This window comes from Trichoderma camerunense, assembly GCF_050948025.1.
Source record: "Trichoderma camerunense strain CBS 138272 chromosome Unknown V8C40scaffold_5, whole genome shotgun sequence".
In the NCBI taxonomy this organism is placed as follows: Eukaryota; Fungi; Ascomycota; class Sordariomycetes; order Hypocreales; family Hypocreaceae; genus Trichoderma; species Trichoderma camerunense.
The window spans coordinates 1,414,122-1,440,998 of record NW_028145365.1 but is presented as its reverse complement, the minus strand read 5'-3'; the positions used below and the strand labels follow the sequence as shown (position 1 = coordinate 1,440,998).

At 51.4% G+C, this 26,877-nt stretch overlaps 9 protein-coding genes across 9 annotated transcripts; 8 read left to right on the top strand and 1 right to left on the bottom strand.

Moving 5' to 3' along the window:
• The first annotated feature begins 1,146 nt into the window (after positions 1–1,146).
• On the top strand, positions 1,147–3,285 carry V8C40DRAFT_178117 (major facilitator superfamily domain-containing protein). Its single transcript, XM_083211698.1, has 3 exons — positions 1,147–1,731; positions 1,822–1,919; positions 2,011–3,285. The coding sequence occupies exons 1-3, from the start codon at positions 1,530–1,532 to the stop codon at positions 3,091–3,093; spliced, it is 1,383 nt and encodes a 460-aa protein (XP_083075710.1). The 5' UTR covers positions 1,147–1,529; the 3' UTR covers positions 3,094–3,285.
• Positions 3,286–3,803: 518 nt separating this feature from the next.
• On the top strand, positions 3,804–4,393 carry V8C40DRAFT_178284 (uncharacterized protein). The gene has a single exon (XM_083211700.1). It carries the CDS (start codon positions 3,909–3,911, stop codon positions 4,353–4,355), a length of 447 nt encoding a protein of 148 aa, XP_083075709.1. The 5' UTR covers positions 3,804–3,908; the 3' UTR covers positions 4,356–4,393.
• Positions 3,987–5,397, top strand: V8C40DRAFT_178110 (aminoglycoside phosphotransferase family protein). The gene is made up of 3 exons (XM_083211697.1): positions 3,987–4,255; positions 4,316–4,413; positions 4,487–5,397. Exon 3 carries the CDS (start codon positions 4,490–4,492, stop codon positions 5,237–5,239), a length of 750 nt encoding a protein of 249 aa, XP_083075708.1. The 5' UTR covers positions 3,987–4,255; positions 4,316–4,413; positions 4,487–4,489; the 3' UTR covers positions 5,240–5,397.
• Positions 5,398–7,787, bottom strand: V8C40DRAFT_286103 (ankyrin repeat domain-containing protein; the record flags this gene model as incomplete). Its single annotated transcript, XM_083222486.1, has 1 exon — positions 5,398–7,787. One exon carries the CDS (start codon positions 7,785–7,787, stop codon positions 5,559–5,561), a length of 2,229 nt encoding a protein of 742 aa, XP_083075707.1. The 3' UTR covers positions 5,398–5,558.
• Positions 7,788–9,489: 1,702 nt separating this feature from the next.
• V8C40DRAFT_239468 (sulfate adenylyltransferase) lies at positions 9,490–12,335 on the top strand. Its single transcript, XM_083214644.1, has 5 exons — positions 9,490–10,089; positions 10,255–10,282; positions 10,364–10,546; positions 10,627–10,775; positions 10,850–12,335. Exons 1-5 carry the CDS (start codon positions 9,921–9,923, stop codon positions 12,043–12,045), a joined length of 1,725 nt encoding a protein of 574 aa, XP_083075706.1. The 5' UTR covers positions 9,490–9,920; the 3' UTR covers positions 12,046–12,335.
• A 1,013-nt stretch (positions 12,336–13,348) lies between these two features.
• On the top strand, positions 13,349–13,866 carry V8C40DRAFT_239465 (uncharacterized protein). The gene has a single exon (XM_083214643.1). It carries the CDS (start codon positions 13,384–13,386, stop codon positions 13,717–13,719), a length of 336 nt encoding a protein of 111 aa, XP_083075705.1. The 5' UTR covers positions 13,349–13,383; the 3' UTR covers positions 13,720–13,866.
• Positions 13,867–15,873: 2,007 nt separating this feature from the next.
• On the top strand, positions 15,874–18,294 carry V8C40DRAFT_273816 (uncharacterized protein; the record flags this gene model as incomplete). Its single annotated transcript, XM_083220533.1, has 1 exon — positions 15,874–18,294. The coding sequence occupies one exon, from the start codon at positions 15,874–15,876 to the stop codon at positions 18,292–18,294; it is 2,421 nt and encodes an 806-aa protein (XP_083075704.1).
• Positions 18,295–20,151: 1,857 nt separating this feature from the next.
• On the top strand, positions 20,152–21,440 carry V8C40DRAFT_273815 (NAD(P)-binding protein; the record flags this gene model as incomplete). Its single annotated transcript, XM_083220532.1, has 4 exons — positions 20,152–20,691; positions 20,815–21,004; positions 21,072–21,191; positions 21,307–21,440. The coding sequence occupies 4 exons, from the start codon at positions 20,152–20,154 to the stop codon at positions 21,438–21,440; spliced, it is 984 nt and encodes a 327-aa protein (XP_083075703.1).
• Positions 21,441–24,089: 2,649 nt separating this feature from the next.
• V8C40DRAFT_239457 (general substrate transporter) lies at positions 24,090–26,256 on the top strand. The gene is made up of 3 exons (XM_083214642.1): positions 24,090–24,685; positions 24,808–25,781; positions 25,850–26,256. The coding sequence occupies exons 1-3, from the start codon at positions 24,238–24,240 to the stop codon at positions 25,961–25,963; spliced, it is 1,536 nt and encodes a 511-aa protein (XP_083075702.1). The 5' UTR covers positions 24,090–24,237; the 3' UTR covers positions 25,964–26,256.
• Positions 26,257–26,877: the final 621 nt, after the last annotated feature.

Genomic DNA, 26,877 nt, shown 5'->3' with positions numbered 1-26,877 from the left:
TGGCGGATTTGTCATGGTTAATCTTATGCTTAAACAAGCGAGTGCCTATACTGCACCCCAATTTTGCCATCCCACTGCCTCGTCGTCAGATCTGTAATCCTCGTCGTCACGTTCGTCATCTTCGAATGTTGATCCAACCCCGCTCTCGTCCAGAATTCGTTCCGCCCATCTTCCGGTTCCAGCATCTTCATCCTCTTCCTCCATCTCCTCACGTGTTCGTCGGTTCTTTAGTCGTCCGCCCTGCTTATCGTTTTCGCCTTCGATCTTGCGCTTTCTGCGATATTTAGCCTCTTCCCCGAAGTCCTTACGTATAGCTACTACTTTATATCTTCTACCATCCTCTTCTGTTCTTCCGCATCCTCTGTCGCAAAGTTGATAGTAGTGATAGTATCAAATACTGGACGAGTCCAGTTATGGTGGTAAATACTAGAGGAATATAGCCATAGTACTAGTAAATAATAGGGGAATGTAGATATTGTTCATGTCAATATCGAGCAACGTTTTCTTTAGTATCAAATGTGTCACCTTTTCTTGCACCATGTTGTACCGAGGTACCTTATCAGTCGCTGTACATGTACGGTTCTACGTCTTTGGCTCCTTCCTCATGAATGGTGCAACCGCCCTCCAAACCATTCCACCACCATTCCGCCAAGGTGAAAGACGAGAATTTCAAATCAAACACAGAAAAGATACAAAAAACAAGACTTTTCTCTTCCCCTTTTTCTTCTTCATCTTCTTCATACCAACTCAGGATTTGCACTGATAGTCTCTCAACATCGCCACTCTTCCATACGAAAACCGCATTGAGACCATCGGCACGGTGTCCACGAAGAGGGAGGGTGATAGCAAAGGTTTGCTAAAACCGATTCAGTTTATTGGTACTATCGTATGGTCACTGATGATCCTTTGATGCAGGTGTCCTGAGTCCGTGCCCGTACGACCATCTTTGCGCCCAATTGCAACCGAGGCCGGCTCCTAAGAGGCAGTGCATTTTGTACAACCGCTTTACCCAAGGCAGGCGATAATTTCCACAATACGAGCTGATCATCTGTGTGGGGAAACGAGCCTTGGAAAGCAGCGTGTACGAGCCCGCTCGGGTTTCTCACGTTCTGTATTCATACATCTGCCTTTCCCCGGACTTTTCCGCAGCCCGCTATCTATGGAGTCCCTCCCTCCACCCTTTGCGGTGAGACTCCATGCTGCTGACCAAGAAGATCCCCTTTATGGAGAACCACTGGCGTTGGCTCCTACAAACTAGAAGTCACCGCCAAAAACGGGTGTGAGCGATTATTAATCCCACGCCGTTATGTTATCTGCATCGCCTCAAAACAAGGGCGCGCCGAAAGAGAGAGATTTGTGGAGCAAACCAATGTCTCGTATCCGCAGACATAGCTCGGTATCGGAGGGTGTTGGAGACTCGGCAGTTGCTGATTTAACGTGACTTTATCTATTTATTCGGTCATCCTCCATTGGGCACCGCCCTTCATCGCATTGGCTTCTGCAACATCAATTCCAAGCCAGGAGTCACAATGGGACGAACGTCTTTCGAGGACCAGCCTCAACTAGAGTCGATCCAACTCGACACGACCACACCTGGGGATTCCTCCTCTCTCTCCCCAGATGTCCCCTCGGAACACGAACATGAAGGAGTCTCGCTTCCTCCCGTCGACACGGGTAAAGACGCGATGCTGTTCTTGACGGCTTGCTTCATCATTGAGTGTCTTGTCTGGGGTGAGTGTACTGTCTGACCTTTTCGGTTATTGTTATGCGTATCGTCATGTGCTGCATGTCTAACGATGACATTGTCTTTCGCTGGACTAGGTTTCCCCTTTGCCTTTGGTATTTTCCAAAACTACTACAGCACTCACGAGCCGTTCAAAGGTTCTTCTAGTATTGCCGCAATCGGTACAACTGCAATGGTAAGCTTTCCTCTCCTTTCCCCTCTCTGCTTTCTTCTATCCCTTGCTCAGTTGCTGTCGTCAACTAACGCTTGGCTGCTCGTCGTCACAGGGAACTATGTACCTGTCTGCCCCCCTTGTGTTCCCTCTCATGAGGCTCTATCCCAAGCAGAATCGATATGGTCCACTTGCGGGCCTCCTCATCATGTGTGTAGCTCTTGCATTGAGCTCCTTCTCACAGACTGTCTGGCACCTGATTCTGACACAAGGTGTTCTCTTCGCCATCGGCGGTTCAATCTGCTACGGCCCCTGCATCCTGTACATGGATGAGTGGTTTGTCAAGCGCAAGGGATTGGCATTTGGGTGTATGTGGGCTGGAAGCGGATTGGGTGGATTCGCAATTCCATTGCTGCTCGAGTTCTTGCTGGGACGATACGGACTACGGACGACGCTTCGCATCTGGGCCGTTGCCCTCTTTGTTCTGACGATACCAGTGGTGTACTTTATCAAGCCCCGACTCCCAATCTCCACCAAGTCGAACTACAAGCCATTCAAGCTGGGCTTCTTGCTTGACCGCTCGTTCTTAATGTATCAAGCAGCAAACATTGTCGAAGCGCTGGGATTCTTCATGCCTGGCCTCTACCTGCCGTCGTACGCCAGCTCGATCCTCGGCTCCCAGGCATTTCCCGCTGCGTCGACTATCCTGGCCGTAAACGTGGCGTCTGTGTTTGGATGCATCGCCATGGGAGTCTTTGTTGATCGGTTTCACCCTACTACGTGCATCATGATTTCGACGGTGGGTACGGTTATCGGGACATTCTTGCTGTGGGGATTTGCGACCAACATGGCCGTCCTGTACATCTTTTGCGTCATCTACGGCTTCTTCGCCGGATCTTATACGTCTACTTGGACCGGTGTTATCAAGCAGGTTACGTCCAAGCCGAGCCAACAAGGCACTGCGAATGCAGGATCTGCTTTTGACCCAGTCATGATCTTTGGATATCTCGCAGCCGGCCGAGGCATTGGCAATGTTGTATCCGGACCTTTGAGCGAGGCTTTGGTCAAGAGCATGGCGTGGCAGGGACAGGCTGCCGGCGGCTATGGAAGCGGTTATGGCCCGGTCATTGCCTTTACAGGAGCCACGGCCGTGATTGGGGGCACGTCTTTCTTGTGGAAACGCATCGGATGGATGTGATTTCTTGGTAGCTCAGTACATGTAGTTGAGGCAAACTCCCAGAGGGTGGTAGAAGATAGAACCGGTCCCTTGAGCCTAACCATTTTCGCCCACATTTTGATTCTCCAGCTGCAGAGAGTCCTTGACGAATCGCCAATTTGTGCGGAGTAGTATCTACAGTGGCTCCGGCAAGCCGCCCCGTGGGGGAGCCCTGGCGCTAAATCCTTTTCATGGCGGGAAATTGAAGCGATCGCAAGATGGTCGAATTGGCGAAAAGAAAGGCGCGGTAAAGTGGAAACCTTTGCGCTTCTGGTGGGTATGGAAGCCATTCTAGCCCGCTTCTTGTTTCTTCTTGACTTCAAAGCAGCAGTTGTTGCTCATGCGGTGTAAATAGACGTGCGAGAATCAACCATGTTTCCCGGTTTCAGGACACACCCATGAAGATGTATGATTGACCTTGGTCACCAGCGAATTTTCAATACCATACATCGGTATCTCTTCTTTCACATTGGGATATAAAGTAAAAATACATGCTTTACCTCCGTAAACAGCCCAACTCTCTATGTGTCTAGTAGGTGTTGTATTTTTCGAATGCAAGCCTACGAGAAATTTCCGGCAATGAACCATTCGCCCTGTACACAGAGGTTACCTCCGCTCTATCGATACCACCTTGAGATCCTACACTAATGCTAACGATATGAGGTACTTGACCTGTATCCAAAAGGCAGGTTGCAGAAAGAATACTATATTCTCCGTACCTACATGTGATGTATCAAAGACAGGTTGCCAGTAATGCTCAATCATTCTGTGATCGACACTGCTAGGATATCACATGTATGTGCTGCATCGCGCCCGAGGCAATTGGGCTTCTTGTGCTGCAACTTGTGGTGATGGCCCAAAACACTCACTTGCATAAAGTACTTGAGTACCTGATATCATGTATCCATGTATCATGCAGGTTGGAAGCTGAAGCACGCTCAGATTCGCTCGAGTCCTTGCTTCCTCTGATTTGTAGAAGCGGAAAATATCTTTTCCCAACCCCTCTTCTTGCTCGAGTTCATCCTTCAGCCGCAGGCAGTTTGGCAGCGCTACTCCTCACCAAGATACCCAACACCGCTACTCTCCCAGTCAAGACCAATACTATACTTGACGTGATAACTGAGCCGAGAGAAGAAGAGCAAAGGTTAGTGAGTATTAAATTCTGCAAACTGCTGGCGCTCAGGGAAGCTAACAGCTTAGATAGAAGCCCTTCTCCGGCAGTCAATCCTCTGCTTTCCGACTAGAAGTTTCTGGTTGTAAACTTCCCTGGTCCATCAAGTGACCATCCCTACAAAGAATAAGGTATGGAAGTGCAGTAATACTACATCCCACCTTGCTGGGAGAGGAACGACACTAACGTCGTTGAACGCGGTAGATAATGGAAGACCCAAATGATGGGGAAGTATTTCACAGAGTCTTCGATCAACGAGAGGTAAAGAGATGGGGTGAGAGCAAGGTGAAGAAAAGCGGACCGGCCCTCCGTGGGTATGAAGCAGACACCTTGAAGTTTATTGCTGAAAAGACGACCATTCCAGTTCCCAAGGTGTATGATACCGACTGGCAAGACGGTAGGATGACGGCTTTTTACATGGAGTACATACCAGGTAAGACGCTCGATAAAATATGGGACGATCTGAAGAAGGAGCAAAAGATTGCCATCGCCAGGGAGCTTAAGGGGTACATGGCTCAACTGCGCAACCTGAAGGGCACCTACATCGGGGCTCTTGATAGGAACAAGGCCTTGATTGGAAAGAAAATGCCTCACGAATGCGGCCCGTTTGAGACCGAGCGCGAGTTTAACAGTTACATCATGGAGGACATTACTAGCACGACGCCCAACATGCTGCGAAGGTACGCGAGGCACGCCCTCTCGCACAACCACGAGATTGTCTTCACCCATGGCGACATTGCTCCTCGAAACGTCATCATTGGCGAAGACAAAAAGGTTGCCGCCCTCATCGACTGGGAAGAGTCGGGCTGGTATCCGGAGCATTGGGAATACATGAAGGCGTTTCAGTACCTTGAGCCCATGATGGACTGGCCGGATTACCTGACCATTATTTTCCCGCCCAAGTACGAGAAGGAGTATATTGGCCAGTGCTTCTTGGACAGTATCATGTATCATTGAGGAGGGTGATGGGGGTAGCTGGCGAGATTTTGTTGATATTGGGAATTTTCAGACTGATGACGGATTGCGATGTATGCAAAGAGTCGGACTATAAGCCAGCTATATATATACCCATTGCTTATCACGTTGCCCAGTATTTTGTCTCTTTTAAAGTCTCATCATTGTGTATTCTGCATATCCAGAACGCATACTCAATCTTCTCTATATAACTCTTTCTTTCATTCCTAAATCACTCTTTTCCTTCACTCCTAAATCACCCTTTCCTTCACTCCCAGATTAATCTTTCCTTCACTCCTAAGTCAGTCAATGTGCAAAACTTTCAGCGCAAATTCATGAAAACCACAAACTTCCATATTCCTAGAAACTTGCACCCCGTCTGATATTTCCACCACCTGGAGGGTCTACCACGGTGATGGTCCAGCATCTCCCTGATAACTGCATCCGCACAAAGTTCCTTCGCTCTCGGCGTCACAGTCCCCTTGCCAGTGAAGAGCAACAGGCATACGATTCTTTTCGAGCCCTCTTGAACCGCTTGTTCGAGTAGTGTAAGCCCATTGTCGTATCTAAGGTCCAGCGGGCCGCATCGTTGCTCCTCTAGCATCAGCCATACACTCCTCTCAATATCCCAGTTGTCGCTCCCAGCGTTCCGGACGGCAAACATCAGCGGGGTTTGGCCTTGCGAATTCGTCTCGGAAAGGTCTAGGCAACCAGAATCGAGCAGCAGCTGAGTACACGAGTTATGCTTCATAATACAGGCTTCCGTCGGCGTGCGGGGCCCAGGACCGCAGTCCTGGTTCAAGTTGACTCGGCCCGAGTCCGCAAGCAGCTGGACATTTTCTAGTCTGAATTCCCTCAAGGCCCAGTGCATCGCCGTTTGTCCGTTGTCGTCTAGTTTGTTCAGGTCCACTCTCTCATCCAGAATGAGAGCCTTCAGCACGAGATGCTTGTTCCTTTTAAGATAGACGGGAGTTGCTTCTGTCTGACTTATATAGCCGCCGGCGGCATACATGGCGGGCGTTTTATTGTTGTTATCCCCCTGGTTTGGGTCAATGTGGGGATTCCGAAGTAATGCTTTGACGTTACGGAGGATACCGTGTTTCGCGGCCAGCACGCAAGCGGTACATCCGTCGTCATCTTGTGCGTGAACATTGACCCTTGAGTCCTCCAATAACATTTTAATGACGTGTACGCTCTGTATTCCCATTGAGGAGCTGGCCACCAATAATGGAGTCATGCTGTTGGTGTGTCGTCCATTTGGGTCCACTCGGTCATCGTCAAGAAACAGACGAACGACTTCCTGTTGGCAGCGCTGCGCAGCTAATCCCAAGGGGGTTTCGTCCCTGCCGTTGCGCTCATTAGGATCAGCTCGGCCATCTTCAAGAAGTATGTTGACTACTCCCGTATTACCGAAATAAGCAGCGAGCTCCAGGCACGACTCGCCGTTTCCGTCCCGTGCCCGAGGGTCAATTCGAGGATCTTGCAGAAGGAGCCTGACTATGCCCTCATGTCTATGTACGGCTGCGAGCGTTAATGGCCAGGTGAAGGCATCGCCATCCCCCCAACGAGGTTCAGCTCCCTTTGAAAGAAGCAACTCCACAAGCCTCAGTTGGCCGTCGCAGGCTGCCACTTCAATGGGCCTGAAGCCACCAGGATTACGACGAATCTCAGTGTTAGCTCCATGCACCTCCAAGAGAAATTTCGCAAGATCATAACGTCCCTTGCCGGCGGCGCAGTGCAAAGCGGTCAAGCCATCGGCGTTTTGTAGATCCACGCTAACATGGGAAAGATAGAGCTCTACGAGGCGCCGTTGGTCCTTCTTGGCAGCTTCAAACATTGGCTCGAGTAGAGACTCCTCGTCCAGTTCCATGAACTCTTCGTCGTCTATTGTCGTGATTATTTCTTGCGAGCGATTTACTAACCCCCCAGCTTTGATTGCCGCCGCAATTTGGATGCAATCTTGCACATGTTGCCTCTCGAACAGCAACTCAGCTAAACGCATGTTGTCCTGTTTCTGGGCGATGCTGAGAACCTTGCCCCATAGGTCTTTGTGAGCAAACACTTGCACCCGAGGAACGTCGAGAATACTCGAAACCACGCTCAGAACCCCTCTCTCGGCAGCCCATTCCAGGGCAGAGCTTCCACCGTAGCGGACATTGTGTCGATATAGAGTGCCGATGTAATGTCCATAGTACTCCTTGTTCGCAAGGCAAAAGTTGAGAATATCTTGAGGATCGTCCATGTACCTTGTGAGAACCCTGTCAAAGACATCAAAATCAAGGCAGGGCACCACAGCTGCCTGCTCGGCGGTGTTTGAAGAGCCCTGCTCCATACTGTTGCTGCGGTTGAGATTTGTCTTGCAATTGTGGTAATGGAGATGTTTCAATCGAGCAAGCTTGTTGTGATAGAGATGTTTCAATCGAGCAAGCTTGTTGTGATAGTGATTCTGACAAGTTGTATTGCATTTCGGAGGACCACGTATCTCTGGAGAGTTGAGAGACCGTGATATATGTCTTTTAGACTCCTTTGTCTCGTTGAATAGACGGGGCATCTTGAGTGAATGCTGTTTGAGAATTGAGGGCGATTCGATTGAACAGAAGTATGAGAGGGATGATGGATTTGTCGAATTCCATTGTCATTATTAGAAAGGGCAAGGTTGCGTAGCAACAAAATACTAAGTTTGGGTCCATCATCCTCAGTATCTCTTCACTTTGAACCTGATACCAAAGCCTTGTGCTTGACTTTTTATTTTTTGTTTTTGTTTTTGCTTTCAGCCCTCTGGTTCAAAGTGAATTCAACTCCACCTGTTGTTGTTCTTTTTTTCCGCCCAAGTACTAGATAGGTATTTGCTGTAGTAAAGAGCACTCAATCTATACCTTAGAGCTCGCATTAATCTACTGCCTTAGTGGGTAAGGCACCTTGTTAGGTTATTGTAGATACCCTCAACAAACTCTTTTTCTTTGTCTCTAGCCCAGTCTAATGTTCTACTACCTTACCAGGTACTGTACACTCTACCGAGCACAAGTGCTTGTCCATTATACCTTCTTCTAGAATTGTTCGCTTCGTTCAGCTAGGCAGATGGTATGACCCCACTCTGCACTGCTCTTGCCTCAGGTACAGCAAAATACGTTCATCTCCATCAAACTGAACTTTTATCCAATTCTCTTCTACGTTCATTCTTGTGTTACTTTTCGTCCGCCTCCCATAGGTCGGTTCAAATCCGCCCGAACGAACAATCCATGTCCTACTGCTCTCGTACTAATGCTGTACAGTATGAAATCTAATCCTGCCCAGGCCGCCGATGCTCCGAAATGCCAAAAACAGCAGAGAGAGGGGCAAAGGAACGAATGACAAAACAAGCCCCCCGAGAGCCGCTGCGGCAAGCAAGGGTCAGCTGCGAGCATCCGGGCTTCATTGGAGAATCCAGGGCCCGACAGGCTGTTTCGCTCTGTTCTCATCCGGAGCCAAAATGGCGAAATCGAGGCGCCCGGTGGTGAGATTGAGAGAAATCCCACATTGCCTTCAACGTTGCAGAGCGATGGCCCGAAGGACGTGGGGCCCCATGAAGGACGATGGAGACACTAGGGATTTAGGCCGTCGTTAGTCGGAGGCGTATCTTTTTCTTTCGTCTTGTGGGTGTTTTGTCATCCGTGAGGCTGGCATCGAATGTTCACCCTGACGATCATTGGTGTTCAATTTCCAACAGGCACGAAACACCAATGATGATCAGCAACGAGTTGACGTATACATAGGAAAGGAGAAGACAGTCGTCGTCATCACTATCATCATCTTCTTCTTCTCCTTCTTTCAAAACACAAAGAAGGGGAATATAGCAGGGAAGCAGTATGGAGTTGAAGAAAATTCCTTCTCCACGCAAAAGCAGCGACTTCCACCAACCCCGATGGCCCGAGATTTCGCAATTGCGGCTAACCCACCAAGGGACAACGGCTCTAGGCACACCCTTGGAGAGCCCGCGAGAGAGAAAAAAAATTACTGCTACTCGTACTTCGTCCTGCGCCGTGTCTCGCAGCTAATCTGGCCTTTGGCGGGCATTTGCACGCTGTTGATTGGCCTTGTGCCTCAAGCCATGCGGGACCCGGAGCATCGCGCCTCGAGCACGTCATCGCCAAAATCTCGAGCCAAATGCCGCCATTCCATGGATTTTGGTGGAGCTTTGTCAGTTCCTTTTGGCCCTTGTGGAGCAGCTGTTCTCTGTTCCGTCACCAAGATGCGAGCATGCAAGCATTCTATCTGTTCATCCCATCCATCTGGTGGGGGTGAAGAGAGAATGTGGTTCCTGTCCATCCACCAAGGGCTGCTTACGGGATCATCATTTGGTCCGTCCATCAGACGGCAAGCCTTGTCGTGGAAGTGTGTGTAATATGTGGATTTGCTACGTTCTAGCATCTCCGGCGTGACCCCAAGAAAGCTTGCAGTATTTATAGTCTGGCGCTGAGACATCCACCCCCCATCCAGACTCTTCTTCCCTCTCCTTCTCTGCCTCTCCGTGATTTCCTCCTCATTCCGCCGTCTTCATCCTCGTGTCGTCTTGTCTGCTCTTTTTCGAATCCTTTCTGTTGCTTGCTTGCGTGCCTCCCGCCGGAGCTTGTTGCGTGACTAGCCGTGTCGTTGACACCATCTCGAGCAAAAGCACTTAGACCGTTCTTACTACCCCACCATAGCCATGGCCAACTCTCCTCACGGCGGTGTCCTCAAGGACCTCTTCGCTCGCGATCTGCCTCGCCAGGCCGAGCTGCTGGATGAGTCGGAGACTCTTCCCGCGCTCGTGCTCTCTGAGCGTCACCTTTGCGACTTGGAGCTGATTCTCAATGGTGGATTTTCGCCTCTGGAAGGTATGTACATTGTCGCAATGGTTGTTGGTCCCTTGCGTTGAGCGCATGAATCCACTGCCCCGCGCGGCTGTTGGCGCATGGAAATCAAATCGAGAAGAGGGGAGACGGGATGAAGCTGTCGTTTGGTGTCGCAATTACAATTAGCTAACATACTCTTGCGCGTAGGCTTCATGACCGAAAAGGATTACAACCGGTATGTCTCTGGCTTTTTCATGAAGAAAGAGGGTGGCATTGGGATTCAGGGAACTCGATTCAGCTAACACGGCGCTGCCAGAGTGGTCAAGGAGAACCGCCTCGAAAGCGGCTTGCTCTTCAGCATGCCCATCACCCTCGACGTGAACCAGGCCCAGATCGACGAGCTGTCCATCAAGCCGGGCGCAAGACTTACTCTGCGCGACTTTCGAGATGACCGAAATCTAGCCATCCTGACGGTCGAGGATGTGTACAAGCCAGACAAGTAAGCTCTTCTGACGCGATGTCGGCGCAATCTGCCGGATCAAATGAGACTTGTGCTAACAAGATTGCGCGCAACTCCAGGGTTCAAGAGGCCAAGCTGGTCTTTGGCAGTGACGACGACACCCACCCCGGTGTCAAGCATCTCTTCAGCGTCGCTCAGGACTTTTACGTCGGTGGAAAGCTCGAGGCCATCAGCCGCCTTGAGCACTACGATTTCCTCGACCTGCGCTGTAAGTTGAAGCCGTTTCATGTGCCTGTCTGGCAATGGACCAGAGACGAGACTCTAACAGCCATGATTCAACAGTCACCCCCGCAGAGCTGCGATCGCACTTCAACAAGCTCGGCTGGCAAAAGGTCGTTGCTTTCCAGACGCGAAACCCGATGCACCGCGCTCACCGTGAGCTGACGGTCCGAGCCGCTCGTTCTCAGCAGGCAAACGTGCTCATCCACCCCGTCGTTGGCCTGACGAAGCCCGGTGACATTGACCACTTCACTCGTGTCCGTGTCTACCGTGCTCTGCTGCCGCGATACCCCAACGGCATGGCCGCCCTTGCTCTGCTGCCCCTGGCCATGCGCATGGGAGGCCCTCGAGAGGCTCTGTGGCACGCCGTGATCCGCAAGAACCACGGCGCCACTCACTTCATTGTCGGCCGTGACCACGCCGGTCCCGGTAAGAACAAGAACGGCAAGGACCACTACGGCCCCTACGATGCACAGATCCTCGTGCAGCAGCACCAGGAGGAGCTGGGCATCAAGATGGTCGAGTTCCAGGAGATGATTTACATTCCGGACCGTGACGAGTACCTGCCGGCCAACGAGATCCCCGAGGGCACTCGCACCATGAACATTTCGGGCACGGAGCTGCGCAACCGCCTGCGAACCGGAAAGGAGATTCCCGAGTGGTTCTCGTATCCCGAGGTCGTCAAGGTGCTGCGCGAGCAGAACCCGCTGCCTCGCGAAAAGGGCTTCACCGTCTTCCTGACGGGCTACCAGAACAGCGGAAAGGACCAGATTGCGCGCGCTCTGCAGGCCACGCTCAACCAGGGCGGTGGCCGGTCCGTGTCCATGCTTTTGGGCGATACGGTCAGGTCCGAGCTGTCATCGGAGCTGGGCTTCAGCCGCCAGGACCGAAGCCTCAATATTGGACGCATTGCCTTTGTCGCCTCGGAGCTGACCAAGGCCGGTGCCGCCGTCATTGCGGCCCCGATTGCCCCCTACGAGGATGCCCGTCAGCACGCCCGCGAGCTGGTTGAGAAGTCCGGTCCCTTCTTCCTTGTCCACGTTGCCACGCCGCTCGAGCACTGCGAGAAGACGGACCGCAAGGGTGTTTACCAAAAGGCCCGTGCCGGAGAGATCAAGGGCTTCACCGGTGTCGACGACCCTTATGAGACGCCCAAGAAGGCCGACCTGACTGTCGATTTGACACAGCAGAACGTCCGCTCGATTGTGCACCAGATTATCCTGCTTCTTGAGAGCAACGGTCTCCTGGACCGACTGTGAGCGAGCAAACATCTTTTCTTTTTGTCTTTTAATTATTTTGGCTTTGTTCTCCTTTCCCAATTAAAGTATACATGTATATACTCTGCGCGGGTTGGAAGGGATAAAGAGTTGGCGTTTGGATATTGAACATGATGTTTATCTTGATGGAAAAGAAGTCCAAAAAGCATTTGGTCAAATGGCTTTTAACATAGAAGAGTTGGATACGATAGATTACAATGTCTCCAAGTTAGTACAGAGCGGGGATCACGCTCCATGATATCCATTACTTGCAAGAAACAAGACTACCTACGTTTTTCTTCACAGTTGCAACTACAGTCCGTGTCTTATGAGGAGCCTTCATGCTTACGAAGAGGCTTTATGCCGCAGTGACTACACGTAAGTTTAATCTACTGATTCTTTATATAGGAGAGGTCACTGAAAGGAACTACAGGTGCCAAGATGTATTGTTGCCATGCTTGTGGATTCCACTCTATCGACCTGTATCCTACACTTTCCGTCCGTTCATCCCATACACTGGACATGGCTCGAAACCTCTGTCCTCAGAAGACAAAGAAAATAAGGGCATGTATGATGTGGTGGCACGATGAACTGCGAGCCATAGTTTGTTTGAGGTTTGTTTGCATGTCCCAAAGCGTTGGCGCGACTACGAGTGCCCAAAGTGACGAAGAAATGAGCGTGGAAAGACAAGTTTGAGTTGTCGAAACTTTTCAGATTTGGGTGAATGGAGTGGAACCTTGAAAGTGGCTCCCAAATGAGCTCACCCCGGATAACAAAGTACTACCGATAATCTAATCGACTCTGGAGCCGCTCATCATACTGAGACAATAGCCGGGAAGGCTTTCACACTTCTGTGGCCTCGATATGACTGAGCGGACTCTGGAGTTGATCAGATTAACGGTAGCATCGGAGATCCTAGGGCTACGCTCAAGGGGTGGATTCCATCGGTTCTCGGTTTGCTGGCTTCAAGCACAACTAACAACCGGATTTGTTAGCTACTGCGTATTTCCGGTTGAAGAGTGAGGGAAAGGGGGGAAAGCCAACTTACTTCTGCTTCCACGGGGAAGAGTAAAAGCTGAATTACGATTACAGGCGGCAATCGATCCCTAAAAGACGCCGGCGAGCATCCGGAATTACTCCGCGCATTTCTGCTCAAATGCATTTGCCCGACAGGACTGTGAGTTATCAACGGAATGGCTCTATGTAGAGTCTCTCTGTTTGTTGATAAGTCACAGACGAGTTGGACTAACACATTGGAGAAGAAATACTGCGGATTAATCCTCACGGAATACGCTGATGTCTTTTAGGGATCTGCGAGAAAAAGAAAACAAGAGGTGAAGAATGAATGACTTGGTTCGGACAGTGTTGGAGAAGAAGGAGAGAAAGAAGAAGGGGGGAGAGAAGCGGACGATGGACGGGGTTTATATAATCGAGAGAGAGACAGAGAGACAGAGAGACTCGAAAGAGGGGAAAGGGAAGACTTACATCATGATTGCAATGCTCTCATGCATTTGCGGTGTTGTGATAATGCAACCGGCTTGCAGCCGAGAGTCTTTGATTCGACGAGTGTGTTGCCAGTGTGCCAACGTCTGTCTTGTTATTGGAGGGGTTGTGATCCTGCCAGCCTCGTTTGCGACTGTGCGCATAATCAAGAGGTGGGATTTGAGGCTGCAATAGGACATGCTGCCATGATTCTCCACTGTTTGTTGAATATCACATTTCCGGGCTGTGACGATTGGTTGAAGCTGCAAGCATCGTCGCATTATTGCATTTCGAAGAGTGTGAGCAGTCGTATCGTATCAAGCAAGAGTTGGCATCCAAAGCATCCTCTACTGTACTTGTGGAGGTTATACTGTATTCATAATTTATTCAGATTTTATTCATACTTAGGTACTAAACATCAAGAGAAAAGAATTGGTAAAGCTGTAGTATAGTTGAGTCAGCACAGCCTTTTTGATTAAGCATCCAGAATCAATCTGATGGCAACATGCATATTTGGACCTCTACTTGCTGTACTTGATGAACGAGGCACAGAATGAGTGAAGCACTCCAAAGTTATCGATTAGTGGAGCCTACACCAGAAGAGGTATAGTGTGGGTTTCAATGGGAGAGCAGTTGGAGGTACAGTGGTACTTGCTGTTGCTAGACGGCAGAGGGCAGAGAACCGAGGCAGCACAACTGAGAGAGCTCACCACAGTACGAGCACATTACATGTAGCCAATGGATGGAAAGATACAGTCTAGAGCGAATGCCACGTCAGGAAAGAGGGGGCGCACGCAAGAGCGGAAGCAGCAGAAAGCAGAAGCAGAAATAGAGCAAAGGGCAGTGCAGTAGAACAAGACGCAGTAAAGACGCAGTGCAGTTGTAGTGCAGTGCAACCTGACCAATCGTATCTGTCGCCCGCACCTCCAATTGCACAGCGGCGTCAGGCCACGGTTGGGCGTCATTTTCATCTTCACCTCATGCAGCTCGACTTGCATTCGTCCGTTTCTTCTTCAAGGCCCGCGGTTAGGTAATCCTCCATCTCTTCTTTCTGTTCCCCCCGCCCTTCTATTTTTTCTTTGTTCCATCGATTCTCTTTCTTCAATTTAAGCGCCCTGCCTAGCTTGTGACATCACGCACTTTCCATCTTGGCACCGAAACTGATGTGCACACTTTAACTCGGCCGTCGCACAAAAGTCACACTGCCTTACGCTGCCTGTACCTTGGACCAACAACAAAGCCCGTGCAGCCTCTTTTTTTCCATTATCTCTGATGCACGACAATCCACATTCGTAGGTGTTACTAGATAACACAAACCTGCATTAAATCATCTCCATAACCATCCAATTTGATCTCACTTGATGCGTCCAAAAATGCACAGCACCTTCAGGCCACAATCCCGCTAAAACGTCTGCCCACATCAAAAGCTCCAAACGACCCACTCCTTGTCACTTGCTCCCCAAAGTACCTGTACTTGAACCCTCTGTACCTCAACCTAAAACCTCGCCATCAGGCACCGCAGCTCCAGCACGCGCGTCCCACTGCAGATGCCCATTGCCGCTCACTGTGCCACCCGACAGGTGACCGGCCAGTACCAGCCTCGCTCCCCCTTCCCCTCGTACCAGTACACGAAAGCCACCCATCCCCAACTTCCGGCCCGTTCTTTAGTAGGGGTCATCGCTGCCTGAGTGAGCTTCCGGCATCGATTTCGATTTCGATTTGATCAAACCCCTTCCCTTCACCGTCCCCTCACTCTTTTTTTTTCCTGACTGCAGTCAAACTTGCATCACATCACCGTCAAATCTCAGCTTTTCCCGCCGGGCCTGCAGCTCGCCACTCTCGTTTGTCCATTGCCCCTGTGGCCTATCCCAGTCAACCAGTCTCTCGCCCTCCACCTCAAAGGGTCCTCCCAAAGCACCAAAGAAAAAACAAACCCCTGCTCGAAATCTCCATCCCTCTGCCTTGCCTTGCCTTGCCTCGCAGAACTCCGCAACCGCAAAACCGCAAACCTCAAACCGCATCGCCAACAGAGATAGCCATCCCGCCAGCCCCCGATGGTGATTCGAGATGCCGTCAAAGGAACGTGACGACGACGTCAATGTCGACGACCGCATGCGCGACAAGGCCCGCCGCTCAAAGTCGGAGCGCAAACCTGATCGAGACCGCCCCCACCGCTCTTCGAAATCCGCTCGCAGCTCCAGCGATACGCATTCCCTCACATCCTCCGTCAGGCGGCACCGGAAGAGGGACGACAGAGACAGGGACCGAGATAGAGATCGAGATAGAGATCGAGACAGAGACAGAGATCGGGAGAGGGAGAGGGACCGCCTTCCTCAGCGCCCGGCCTCCATGTCCGACCTGGGCGTCGATGGCATGTCCAAGCTGTCCATAGACAAGGATCGCATCTCGCTGCCCTATCCGTCCTTTGACAAGGCTCATAGCAAAGAGTCCATCGTCAGCCGCGATGACATTGCGTCTACATCTTCTCAGCCCAAGGCATCCAATCCCCTGACGCCTGAACCCACCGACGTTGGCGGTGGCAGCGGTGCAGCTGGTGGAGGAGGTGGTGGTGGTGGAGGCAGTGGAGGTGGAGATGATCGTCGATTAAGGCCTGAAGACGCTCTTCATCGATCCTCGTCCAAGAAGGCTTCTCGTCCGCCTACGCCTCCCGAAACAGACGTCTCCGCCGCAAAGAAGCGTGCCGAGGACTTGGACCGCGGCAACAAGTCAAGCATCTCAAGGTCAGGCTCGCGCGCTGAAGACTACGACCGCGGCAACAAGTCCACCGTCTCCAGGTCAGGCTCGCGCGCTACCGAGGAGAGATCTTCCTCCAAAGTTAGCCGCCGCTCATCCACCAGCGCGGCAACCCTGATACGCTCACCCAGCAACAAGATTCACGACAAGCTCCGGTCCTCTGTGCTCTCACGCTCCTCAAGCTCCGCCTCACGCCACACATCCAAGCGGTCTTCTTCCACTCGCAGCGTCAAGAAGAGCAAGCCCGAGCCGCTGCATGTCGACTCCTCCCCGTCCAGCGCCCAGGACTCATCTCCCAAGACGCCCACCCAAGCTCACCAATTCCCTCACCACCTCTACGGCGACTCCAAGCGATCTCGTACTCCCGCCTCCGGCGTTGACGGCGACGACTATGCGTCCACCATTAACTCGGGCACCGCTACGCCCGCCATGAAGGCGCCCACTCATCCTCCGCCTCCGCCTCCTATGCCTCCGCCGCCTCCTCCTCCCGCCATCGACATCCTCGAGATACCCAGGGTAGACTACCTACTACAAAATGGTGGCCTCTCGCAGCCAGTTACGAGACATTTCTTATCAGTAATGCCTCTCGTCAACGGCACACTAAGACCCGCAAACTCCCTCCTCAGCGGCGCCGAGACGCTCTTCACCCCGTTTGTCAGCCTCCTGGACCAGTATCAAACAGTCCTTTCCAAGCAGGGATCCGTTGCAGTGGCCACTGGCCATCGGTCAGTCGCTCGCCGCTTGCTCGACCGGCTCGAAAACGTCTTCTCCCGAGATCTGCCGCCTCACGGCTGCTCCTGCATTATATGCGAGAAATCCAACGAGCCTCACCGCGGCCTCAACTGGGGAGATGTTTTGGAATGGGTCAGCGGACGCATTGAGCTCCCTTCATGGCCGCCCTTTGACCTGGCAGACATTGGTCACAAGGCAGCCGAGATATCGGGCGAAGCTCCGCCAAGGCCAGACTCGCCCATCCAGCTGGATCCCGACATCGCCGAGGAGTTCAGGGAGCACTATTTGCGCCAGTCCAAAAAGGTCAGGTCTGCAGTCGACAGGTGGCTCACCAGCACGGGTGAAACGCCTGTGCCTCCCCCCCAAGATGTCGACGACGAGACGCTGAGTTTCGCCATCCTGACCAACCTCGACGCCGAAGACCGCCCCTACTTTAACGCCCTCCTCGCTGGATCAAAAGAGCTGAGACCAGCAACCCGCGCCCCTACTCCCCTCAACCGGCCGCGCAACGACTTCATCGTCAAGACGGGTCTCTCGCTGCAGCGGCTGTACCGCCTTCAGCAAGTTCCTCGAGATGCGGAGAGCGCGACATACCTCATCAAGAATCACCATACCCACGACCTTCTCATCACCCTGTCCAACATTAACAGTCAAGAATGGGAGATTTTGACATCCGGCCGGTTTGATGGATTCCTGTGGTCTGGTGCCGATGATGACTTCAACGGGGTAGAATCAAGAGGCCCCACGCCATTCCGAGGCCCTTCGGCCATGGGTTCCCGAACTAATACCCCCTTCTCCCCTTATTCCCGCAACGCCACGCCAGCATCCTTCATCAGCCTTTCGTCCACAGGTGGGGGGAGCCGACCCCCGGTTTCCAACGACGAAGAGATGGAGATGGCAGCCATTGCCGAGATTGAGCGTGAGATTTACCAGGGTATGGAGGCCTTGGAGGATGCATTTGAGAAGCTCCACCACCAAGCGGAGACGGTCCGAACTGCTCTGCGGCAGCGTGGAGCTGGACTCATGCAGAATCTTCAGAGCCGACGACGCATCGACGTGCTCTCGGTTCCCGGCTCGGGTAACTCGCAAAACTCGGGCTACGAGCGGCCTTCGTGGGCTGGAAGCGATGCTGAAAATGCCAGTGACGACGATTGGCAGATGGAAGAGTACGATTTATACCCCGATGACTCCGCCAGCAACATCAGCAGCAGCCGGCACAGGCGACCAAAGAGGCGTGTCGAGCGTCGCACTCCGGCCCCCATTGAGGAGGAAGAGGAGCAGTGATGTGGAAATACGCTATATGGATGCTAAAGGACGAAGAGAGTGTGCTTTTGAGAGACAGAAAGTGCTCAGAATATGAATGAATTGATGACGAATAACGACAGCATTTCAAGTTTGACTTTTTCTTTTCCCCACCCTTCTTCGACAAGCGAGCGAGCAAGCAAGCAAGCCATGGCACATGTCGACTAAGCATGATGACATTTTTGCATGAATCAAGAATTGGGCATGGATGAGAGAGAAAGCTTCGTGTTAAAGATGACAAGAGAGAGAAGGTTTCTTGTCAAAGATGACGAAGAGAGAGAGCGCGGTATTCGGGAACTTAGAGAGCATTTCACTGAGACGGGAAAAAAACAGAAAAAATGGCCTGTCTTTGCCGGTGAGTCAGGCAGATGTCGAGGCCGGGGCATATTTGGAGTTGATATGAACAATGTACCTTGTCGGATACCATTTGTTGTACGGATTCTTTGTTTCTTATTCTTGTGTTACCTTTTTTTTTCTGTTTAACTGGTCTGGATGCGGTTGTTGGCAAGCAGTTGATTTGATGTTGCATTAGGCTTCCCCGTTTCCATTTTCTGTTTGCTGCTCTTGCGTTTTTTCTGTCCTGTCCTTTTCTCGGAGAAGAGAGAGTGGGGGTTATTCTGCGTGCAATGTTATTATGCATAATGATTGTCTTGGTGATTTTACCTTTATCACTGTCATTTGTCACCTCCAACATCAAGGTTGATTGCTTGTTCAGGGGGTGAAAGCCGCGCGTGTATCTATCAAGTTTTGCAGAGTCGAGGTGGGACTGGGAACATGGATTAATACGAATGAAATGCTATTTGCATTGTTGCAGCAAACAACAACTGACAAACGAATGAGATGTTAAATGCATTATTGCAATAAATAACAGCTAGCCAATTACCCCCACTGAGTTACCGCGTGGCAGTTGTGACAACACAACGTTGACGAGCTTTTACGAAGCTGACTCTGGGCAACTTGACCGTTTGGAGGGGCTTCGTGGGGACTTGAAGGATGCAAGCATCATGGGACGCGTATGAGAAGCGCAAATAGTTAAAGCCGCTGTTTAATTCCGTAATAATTACGCGGAAAGAAGCCAATAATAAAACAATGCTACTGTACATATTCCTAATCCGACCTCATGAAGCTGAAGAAGCATTGTTGAGGAATCAAAATCACGAAAGATAAGCACCAACAGACGCCACTCACACGCGTATATATGGCGTTCCAGGTTGACAAAAAGCCCCAACGGCACTTTCAAAAAGCACGACGTCCGCAAGGGGCTGCGGAAAGGGCTGCGCTAAGATGCCGACACAGCTGCGGTTCTGCGGGCTCGCAGAGGTGCGGAAATCCGGCGCAAGGGCCGCAAGCTCATAGGTGAGGCCCCGGGCGGTTGCCGCTTTAGGCAAGTGTAGACAGCCAACCAGCGACAACCGGATGGCGCCGGTTACTATTTTACGTGGTTGACGTTTAATCATCATTTTCGCACCAAAACGGAGATGTAAGAAAATGAAGGGAGGGAAAACCAGTGGGAACCTAATCGAATACGCAAGTGGGCAGAGATTGGGGGGGGCAACATACAACGACAAAAAGAAAGAGAGGTGGGGGAGGGAAGAGAAGAAGGTGATGGGGTGCGGAAATCCGCTATGTGGGAGGAGGCAAGCTCCGTGTATAAAAGAAGGGGTTGCTACTTCCTTGAATTTGTTTATTCTTGGGTAGGTATTCAACACTCATAGCCATAGCCTTGTTTCCAAGTTTCTTCAACATCATCATCATAGCCTCGTCGTTGAACTCTTTTTATCATTTCCTTGTTCTTGTCAAGACCAACAAGAACTCAAACCTAACATCAACATCAACATCATGCCTTTCCCCTACAAGAAGGACATTACTGGCGGCGAGCTGGTCGCTGAATATGCCCCCATCATCAAGGGCAAGACCATCCTCACCACGGGCGTCTCACCAAACAGTCTCGGCGCACGCTACGTCGAGACTCTCGCCTCCGCACAGCCCAAGCTGCTCATCCTCGCCGGCCGCGACCTGGCCAAGGTGAACCAGACAGCCGAAGCCATCAATAAGGCACACCCGGACGTGCAGACCAAAGTGCTGCAGCTGGACCTGAGCTCGTTTGCCTCCGCGCGAAAAGCCGCTGCCGAGGTCAACTCTTGGGACGATGTGCCGGCGATCGATGTGTTGATGAATAACGCTGGTATTATGGCTGTGGAGTACAAGATTTGCGAGGATGGGTATGAGAGCCAGTTGACGTGTAACCATCTGAGCCACTTTCTCTTTACAAATTTGATTCTGGACAAGGTTCTTGCGAGTGAGCTCAAGCGGATTGTCAATGTCAGCAGTGGTGGACATTGGTTTAGTGGCATTCGTTATGCGGATTTGAACTATGATGTGAGTAACGGCACACAGTATTTTCCTTTTTTCTCTCTCTCTTTCTCTCTCTCTTTCCCTCTCTCTTTCCCTCTCTCTTGTTTCCACCGATAGCTGACACAAGATTTTACTTTGACAATACAGGGCGGAAAGACGTACGAGAAGTGGAACGCATATGGCCAGTCCAAGACCGCCAACATACTCTTTTCCATCGGCCTGGCCAAGCGGTTCGGTGACCGTGGCGTTTTGTCGTATAGCTTGAATCCCGGCGCCATCATGACCAACCTCGGTGCCCATTTAGACTTTGCACCGGGAGGCGATTTGGAGGTCTTGGGTAGGTTCTGGCCATTTACCGAGGTTTATACCCGGATCGCTAACTTTTGTCCCTTTTTTTTATATAGCGCGAGTCTCTCGAATGACTGGATCGCCGTTTGGTTTCGAAGAGGGGGAGAAGGAGATGCTTACACATGAGCAGGGAATTGCTACTCATGTATTTGCTTCTTTTGATCCTGTTCTCAAGGGTATGTTTTCCTGCTGGTCCCCCTCCTCTTTCTTTTTTTGGAATTATTTCCCGTCACACCCATCTCCATTGTCTTTTCTTAAAAGCAATAAGCTAACGCCAATTACGTTTGATAGAGCACAACGGCGCATACCTGCTGGAAAAGGCTCAAGTGGCCGATTACTACGTCGACGCCATTTCTCCCCATGCCATTAGCGATATCGAGGCCAAGAAACTATGGGATTTGAGTGTCAAGGTTGTTGGACTGTAAGGATCATTTTATGACTGAAAAATCTAAGATGGAAATAAAAGTTTATTTGAATAAGGCAGAAAAAGCAATATACCAACATACTGAAGGATTGTTTGGAGGACGTTCGACAACACGATCAAAGACGAGCGTTGTGATTGGTGATTACGGATTGGAATTGATGACTAATCTCTCAAACGGCTCTTAGATTGGTCCAGAGATGTATAAAGGAAGCTCCATGTTGTCGGTTGTCAGCTTCCAACACACTTCCTCGGGCCAGGCAAACTCTCACAAGACGAACGCAGCAGTAGCCCCGGCTCTCGTAGCGAAACCCCATCCAATGGCCACATGTCAGAAAGTGATCAGCTGAAACCGAGACTTGAAACGGCAAATGCTGTGGAAACCCTAATTCTCCTTTGGGGGGGCCCACGAGAGTGATTCCCCGGAGAACGTGGGACATCGACAGGGTTGCCGCGGGTATCGAGGCCGGTGAACCCAATGGATTAGACATCTCATCTGTAGACACCAAGTGCGCATGCCACGTGGATCGTTGCTGGCTGATGCTACTTTGTGATCGTGCTGTTCATGCTGTGTGCCTGTCGTGTCTACACCCTCCTGTTTTAATGAAGTAGCCGGCAGCAGCAAGATCTATCTGACCTGTCTCGGGTGTATCTGCAGTGTGTTATTATATTAAAGTAGCGTTGTATCTGTTCAATATTAAGGCATTGGCTGGAAGCTCCCAAAGAGCCGTTCTTGGGCGTCTAGTTGCACAATGCTCGTTCATGTCCATATAGCTTCTTCGGATATTCCTATATACACGTATTTGCCTACCCTATATTGTATCAATTTGTCTTCCAGGTTACATAAGCCCCCACTAAACCGTTACGAGAATTCGGAGTAATTCCCCAGCTCTTGGTCCCATTTTGAGCGTCGACTGAGAACTAAGTTGGCGCCGGGCTTTTGCTCTGCTCTCTTTTTGGGCAAATCCCAGCAAGCTGCAAGGAGATTTGGTAAGCTAAGCCAGTGCGCCCTGAGAGAATCCCTGTGGGTGCTGAATGCTTGCTTCCCTGTCCGCCATCACAATCACAAGCTAGCCTAGGACTAGGACTCTAGTCGATACGATGCTGTTGCATTTCATCAACTCTTGCACTAGATCTGCACACACATCCCAAGGCATTGATCACATTGCCCGTGAATACATAGCTTTAGTGCTTGCTTCAGTTCAGCTGCCATCACATTTGGACTCTAGTTGATTCAATTTGTTCAGCCGCTCGACACCCTGCTTGCCTGCTTGTGAAAAGTGATCGAAATTGCTGGGGAATTATGCCGATTGATTAATCATCCGGCCCTGCTAACCGATGCAGAGCTAAACATGGAAGTTACAGCACTGGGTCCCCCCCAGCTCGGCTACCTGCTGCAACCTCCATTTTTTTTTTGTTTACTTGTCTCGAGATGCACACCAAAAAGTCACCAGTTCATGTTCGTGTCAGACCATGGCAGGCTTCACCTTCATCTTACCACCACCAATGCAAATGCACTTCTCGCTTGCATCAAATTCGCCTCTCTCTTGACTTTGTAATTCATCCCTCGCTCTTTTTGCTGCGCGAGTCAGCTTTCGCGATTTGCCGTCTGACATGCTGCTAGGCTCGAACCGCCATCCGCCAGCCAACCGCCACCAAGGGCCTGGATCAAATCAATATTTGGCATCCATGGTGACAACCTTGAACCCCAAAAGCACACAACCTCACCTCATGCCATCTCATGTCTCTCCCCCCGCCAAGACACTCAGCAGGCATGTAGGATTTCTCCGTGCATCGCGTGGCCTTCGGCCCAATCGTCAGTCTGGAGAGGCCCAGATACCCCAGAGGCGGATGATCCGCACCACTTAGGCTAATGTCTATTCACTGGATCCGTCTGTCCAGACAAAGCGCCGTCTCGACCCGGGGTTCAGGCTGTGCTATTCCCAAACTGCTCGCCAGCCATTGCGGACCAGAATCCTCCGCACCTGCATCAGGCTTGGGCCTCTCCCCCCGCATTGTTACGAGGGCCGAAAGTCGACGCCACGGCACGACGCCGCCGTCCAATAGCCTCTTGACCGCAATCGTATGAGAAAGGAGACAAGCCGTATAAGCGGCACGGCATGCCCAATTCCTGGGGCAGCTTCTTTTCAAATAATCCGCCCGTATCACTTGCACCGGCGAAATATCAATCCCAATCCTGAGATGGCTTGAAGCAACTGAGGCTGGCAAGGCGTTCATTCGTACAAACAAACGCTCGCTTGATCGGGCCTATTGACCAGGGCTGTTTCCTGATCCCAAAAAAGTAGCATTAGCATCCAACCATCCAACCTTGTGAAAGAGCCTGGGGAAGGATTGCACGCGGCAAGGGACACAGACAAGAAGCATAAAAGCGACAGCGCCCCCTGGCCATCAGGACTGCAACCTTTCTTTTTCTCTCTCTTCACCTCCTCATCTCACTCGCAGTCAAATACTCGGCTCTCCCTCGCATCGAAAGACGGGGGCATTGCAGAGTTTCCCCTCCCCATCAACCTCTCTCTCTCACACACAACTTGAAGAGCTGGTCTGGCCGAGAGGCTAGAGATACCCCCCGTTACAATGGGCGAAAAGGACGACATCCACACCCATGAGGAGCTCGACCATGTATGGCAAATCACCCGATTGCAGTTTTTTCTTTCTTCTCCTTTGTGATTTGTGTTTTTTGCCACCTCGTTTGGAAGAGCGAGTGACTGACACTTTCTGTCTCAATGTAGGGAGAACTCCAAACCAAGGTCGTGACCGGACACACGGCCTTTCAGGAGGCCATGATAAAGGAGCCACCAAGAGCCTGGACCACGGCTCAGCTGCTCATCTACTCCTTCTCCATCATTGCATTTTTCTGCAGTACCATGAACGGCTATGATGGTTCGCTCATCAACAACCTGCTGCAGAACCCCTGGTTCCAGAAGAAGTACGTCGAGAGCGGCAACGATGGCATCTGGGCCGGCATTGTCTCGTCCATGTACCAGATTGGTGGTGTCGTCGCGCTTCCCTTTGTCGGCCCTGCCATTGACGGATTCGGCCGTCGCGTGGGCATGCTCCTGGGTGCTATCTTCATCGTCGTTGGTACCATTGTCCAGGGTGTGTCCAACTCCCAGGGCCAGTTCATGGGAGGCCGATTCTTGCTTGGTTTCGGTGTTTCCATTGCGTCGGCTGCAGGCCCCATGTACGTCGTTGAGATTAACCACCCTGCCTACCGTGGACGTGTTGGAGGTAAGTGACTCCTTTTGTTTGAATTCACCTATCTCCTGATGTTTCGTCCTCCTCGATTGGGAACATTGAGAGTGTCTTTAGCAAACGTGGTGAGAAGAGATGGGCTAATTCTCAAAATCTAGCCATGTACAACACCCTGTGGTTCTCTGGTGCCATCATCTCAGCCGGTGCTGCCCGAGGCGGTCTCAACGTCGGCGGTGACTACTCGTGGCGACTCATCACCTGGCTCCAGGCCCTCTTCGCCGGTCTCATCTGCATCTTCGCCATGTTCCTCCCCGAATCCCCCCGATGGCTCTACGTGAACAACAAGAAGGAGCAGGCCAAGGCTGTCCTCACCAAATACCACGGCAACGGCAATCCTGACTCTCCTTGGGTCCAGCTGCAGCTCTTCGAGTACGAGCAGCTCCTCAACATGGACGGTGCCGACAAGCGCTGGTGGGATTACCGGGCGCTGTTCCGCAGCCGCTCTGCCGTCTACCGTCTCCTTTGCAACATCACCATCACCGTCTTTGGTCAATGGGCCGGCAATGCCGTGCTGTCCTACTTCCTCGGCTCGGTTCTCGACACGGCCGGTTACACTGGATCCATTCAGCAGGCCAACATCACCCTCATCAACAACTGCCAGCAGTTTGCCTGGGCCATCCTTGGTGCCTTTTTGGTCGACCGTGTGGGTCGTCGCCCCCTGTTGCTCTTCTCTTTTGCCGCCTGTGTCGTCGTCTGGATGGGCATGACCATTGCCTCTGCTCGCTTTGCGGCTTCTCAAACCGGCGTCGACGCCGACGGTAACGCCATCTACAACAACCCTGCGGCATCCAAGGCCGCGTTGGCCATGATTTTCATCTTTGGTGCCGTCTACTCTGTCGGAATTACCCCCCTGCAGGCCCTGTACCCCGTCGAGGTGCTCTCCTTCGAGATGCGTGCCAAGGGTATGGCCTTCTCCAGCTTTGCCACCAATGCCGCTGGTCTCTTGAACCAGTTTGCCTGGCCCGTGTCCATGAAGAAGATTGGCTGGCACACGTACATCATCTACACCATCTGGGATCTTGTCCAGGTGACTGTTGTCTACTTTTTCATCCCCGAGACCAAGGGACGCACTGTAAGTATTCCTGATTCACTCGTTGGTCTACAATGGCACATCTTGCTAACCCATCGTCTTCTCTACAGTTGGAAGAGCTTGACGAAATCTTCGAGGCCAAGAACCCGGTCAAGGCGTCGACCGCCAAGAAGTCCGTTGCCGTGGACAGCCACGGTGGCATCGTTAATATCGAGAAGGCATAAGGCGTGGAGTATTTACTTGTCATTACGACCCACCATTAAAAAACACTAATACCAGGGCAGTTGTACGCAGGAATTGAGGCTGAATTGGTTGATGGTTGCTTGCGTTTTCACGGGACGGTCTTTTTTGGGATGGAGGGGAATTGCTTTTTTGCCATTTTACTGTTTGTTTTCACGTAATGATATGAGGCTATGAGAGGGGGGCCAGAGCGCAACAATGCAACATTCGGAATGACAACTGCCAAACAAACTGTACGGATCCATATGTGCCTCTTTTGCCTCTTTTTCTCACGTGCCATACTTCAACTTGAGGCTATAGCCGCCATCTAACACCTCCAACATCTAGTTCTGCCTACCATCCCATATTTGGCAGAATTCTACTTTGCCACCTACCTAACTCTGTAGGCGAATGGTGTCTCGTGCGTGCGTGTGTATACAAGATGCTACTCTGTGGGAATGCAATTAATATGGGCGTGTTTGCCCGTCTAGGTATCTGGCAAAGCGGCAATTTACGGAGTATTACTGGTACGGGTGGTCATACACACTTCTTGGCCATCATGTGGTCCCCCCCCCAGGTCAGCGAATGCCATTCGATGCCGGTCAACACCATGGCCTTGTTCCATACACACACACATACAGCACAATCCAGGCCCCTGGCCTCACGACATCCGTATTGCAACCCAACCTTGCCAACGTCTAGCGGCATCAACTTATACCTGGATATGGGGGCTAGTGACAGCTTAGTGGGATGAACCTCATGTTAGTTGGTCCCCTTTGCCCGGGAAGAGTAAAAAATGCTTTGGAGCTATTACCTGTCCAAGTAGGTATTACTCCGGTAGCCAACCAGATTAATATTAATACTCCGTGCCAGTTAGAATCCCCTCCCCCAGACGACATTAACCGATTTCTTTCTCCAC

Coding starts and splice junctions, on each gene's coding strand:
- V8C40DRAFT_239457 (XM_083214642.1), top strand. CDS start 24,238: ATGATAAAGGAGCCACCAAGAGCCTGGACCACGGCTCAGCTGCTCATC. Junction 24,686..24,807: donor CTACCGTGGACGTGTTGGAG/GTAAGTGACTCC, acceptor CTCAAAATCTAG/CCATGTACAACACCCTGTGG. Junction 25,782..25,849: donor CCGAGACCAAGGGACGCACT/GTAAGTATTCCT, acceptor TCTTCTCTACAG/TTGGAAGAGCTTGACGAAAT.
- V8C40DRAFT_239468 (XM_083214644.1), top strand. CDS start 9,921: ATGGCCAACTCTCCTCACGGCGGTGTCCTCAAGGACCTCTTCGCTCGC. Junction 10,283..10,363: donor ACCGAAAAGGATTACAACCG/GTATGTCTCTGG, acceptor CGGCGCTGCCAG/AGTGGTCAAGGAGAACCGCC. Junction 10,547..10,626: donor GATGTGTACAAGCCAGACAA/GTAAGCTCTTCT, acceptor GCGCAACTCCAG/GGTTCAAGAGGCCAAGCTGG.
- V8C40DRAFT_178284 (XM_083211700.1), top strand. CDS start 3,909: ATGTGCTGCATCGCGCCCGAGGCAATTGGGCTTCTTGTGCTGCAACTT.
- V8C40DRAFT_239465 (XM_083214643.1), top strand. CDS start 13,384: ATGAATGACTTGGTTCGGACAGTGTTGGAGAAGAAGGAGAGAAAGAAG.
- V8C40DRAFT_178110 (XM_083211697.1), top strand. CDS start 4,490: ATGGAAGACCCAAATGATGGGGAAGTATTTCACAGAGTCTTCGATCAA.
- V8C40DRAFT_178117 (XM_083211698.1), top strand. CDS start 1,530: ATGGGACGAACGTCTTTCGAGGACCAGCCTCAACTAGAGTCGATCCAA. Junction 1,732..1,821: donor CATTGAGTGTCTTGTCTGGG/GTGAGTGTACTG, acceptor TCGCTGGACTAG/GTTTCCCCTTTGCCTTTGGT. Junction 1,920..2,010: donor CAATCGGTACAACTGCAATG/GTAAGCTTTCCT, acceptor TCGTCGTCACAG/GGAACTATGTACCTGTCTGC.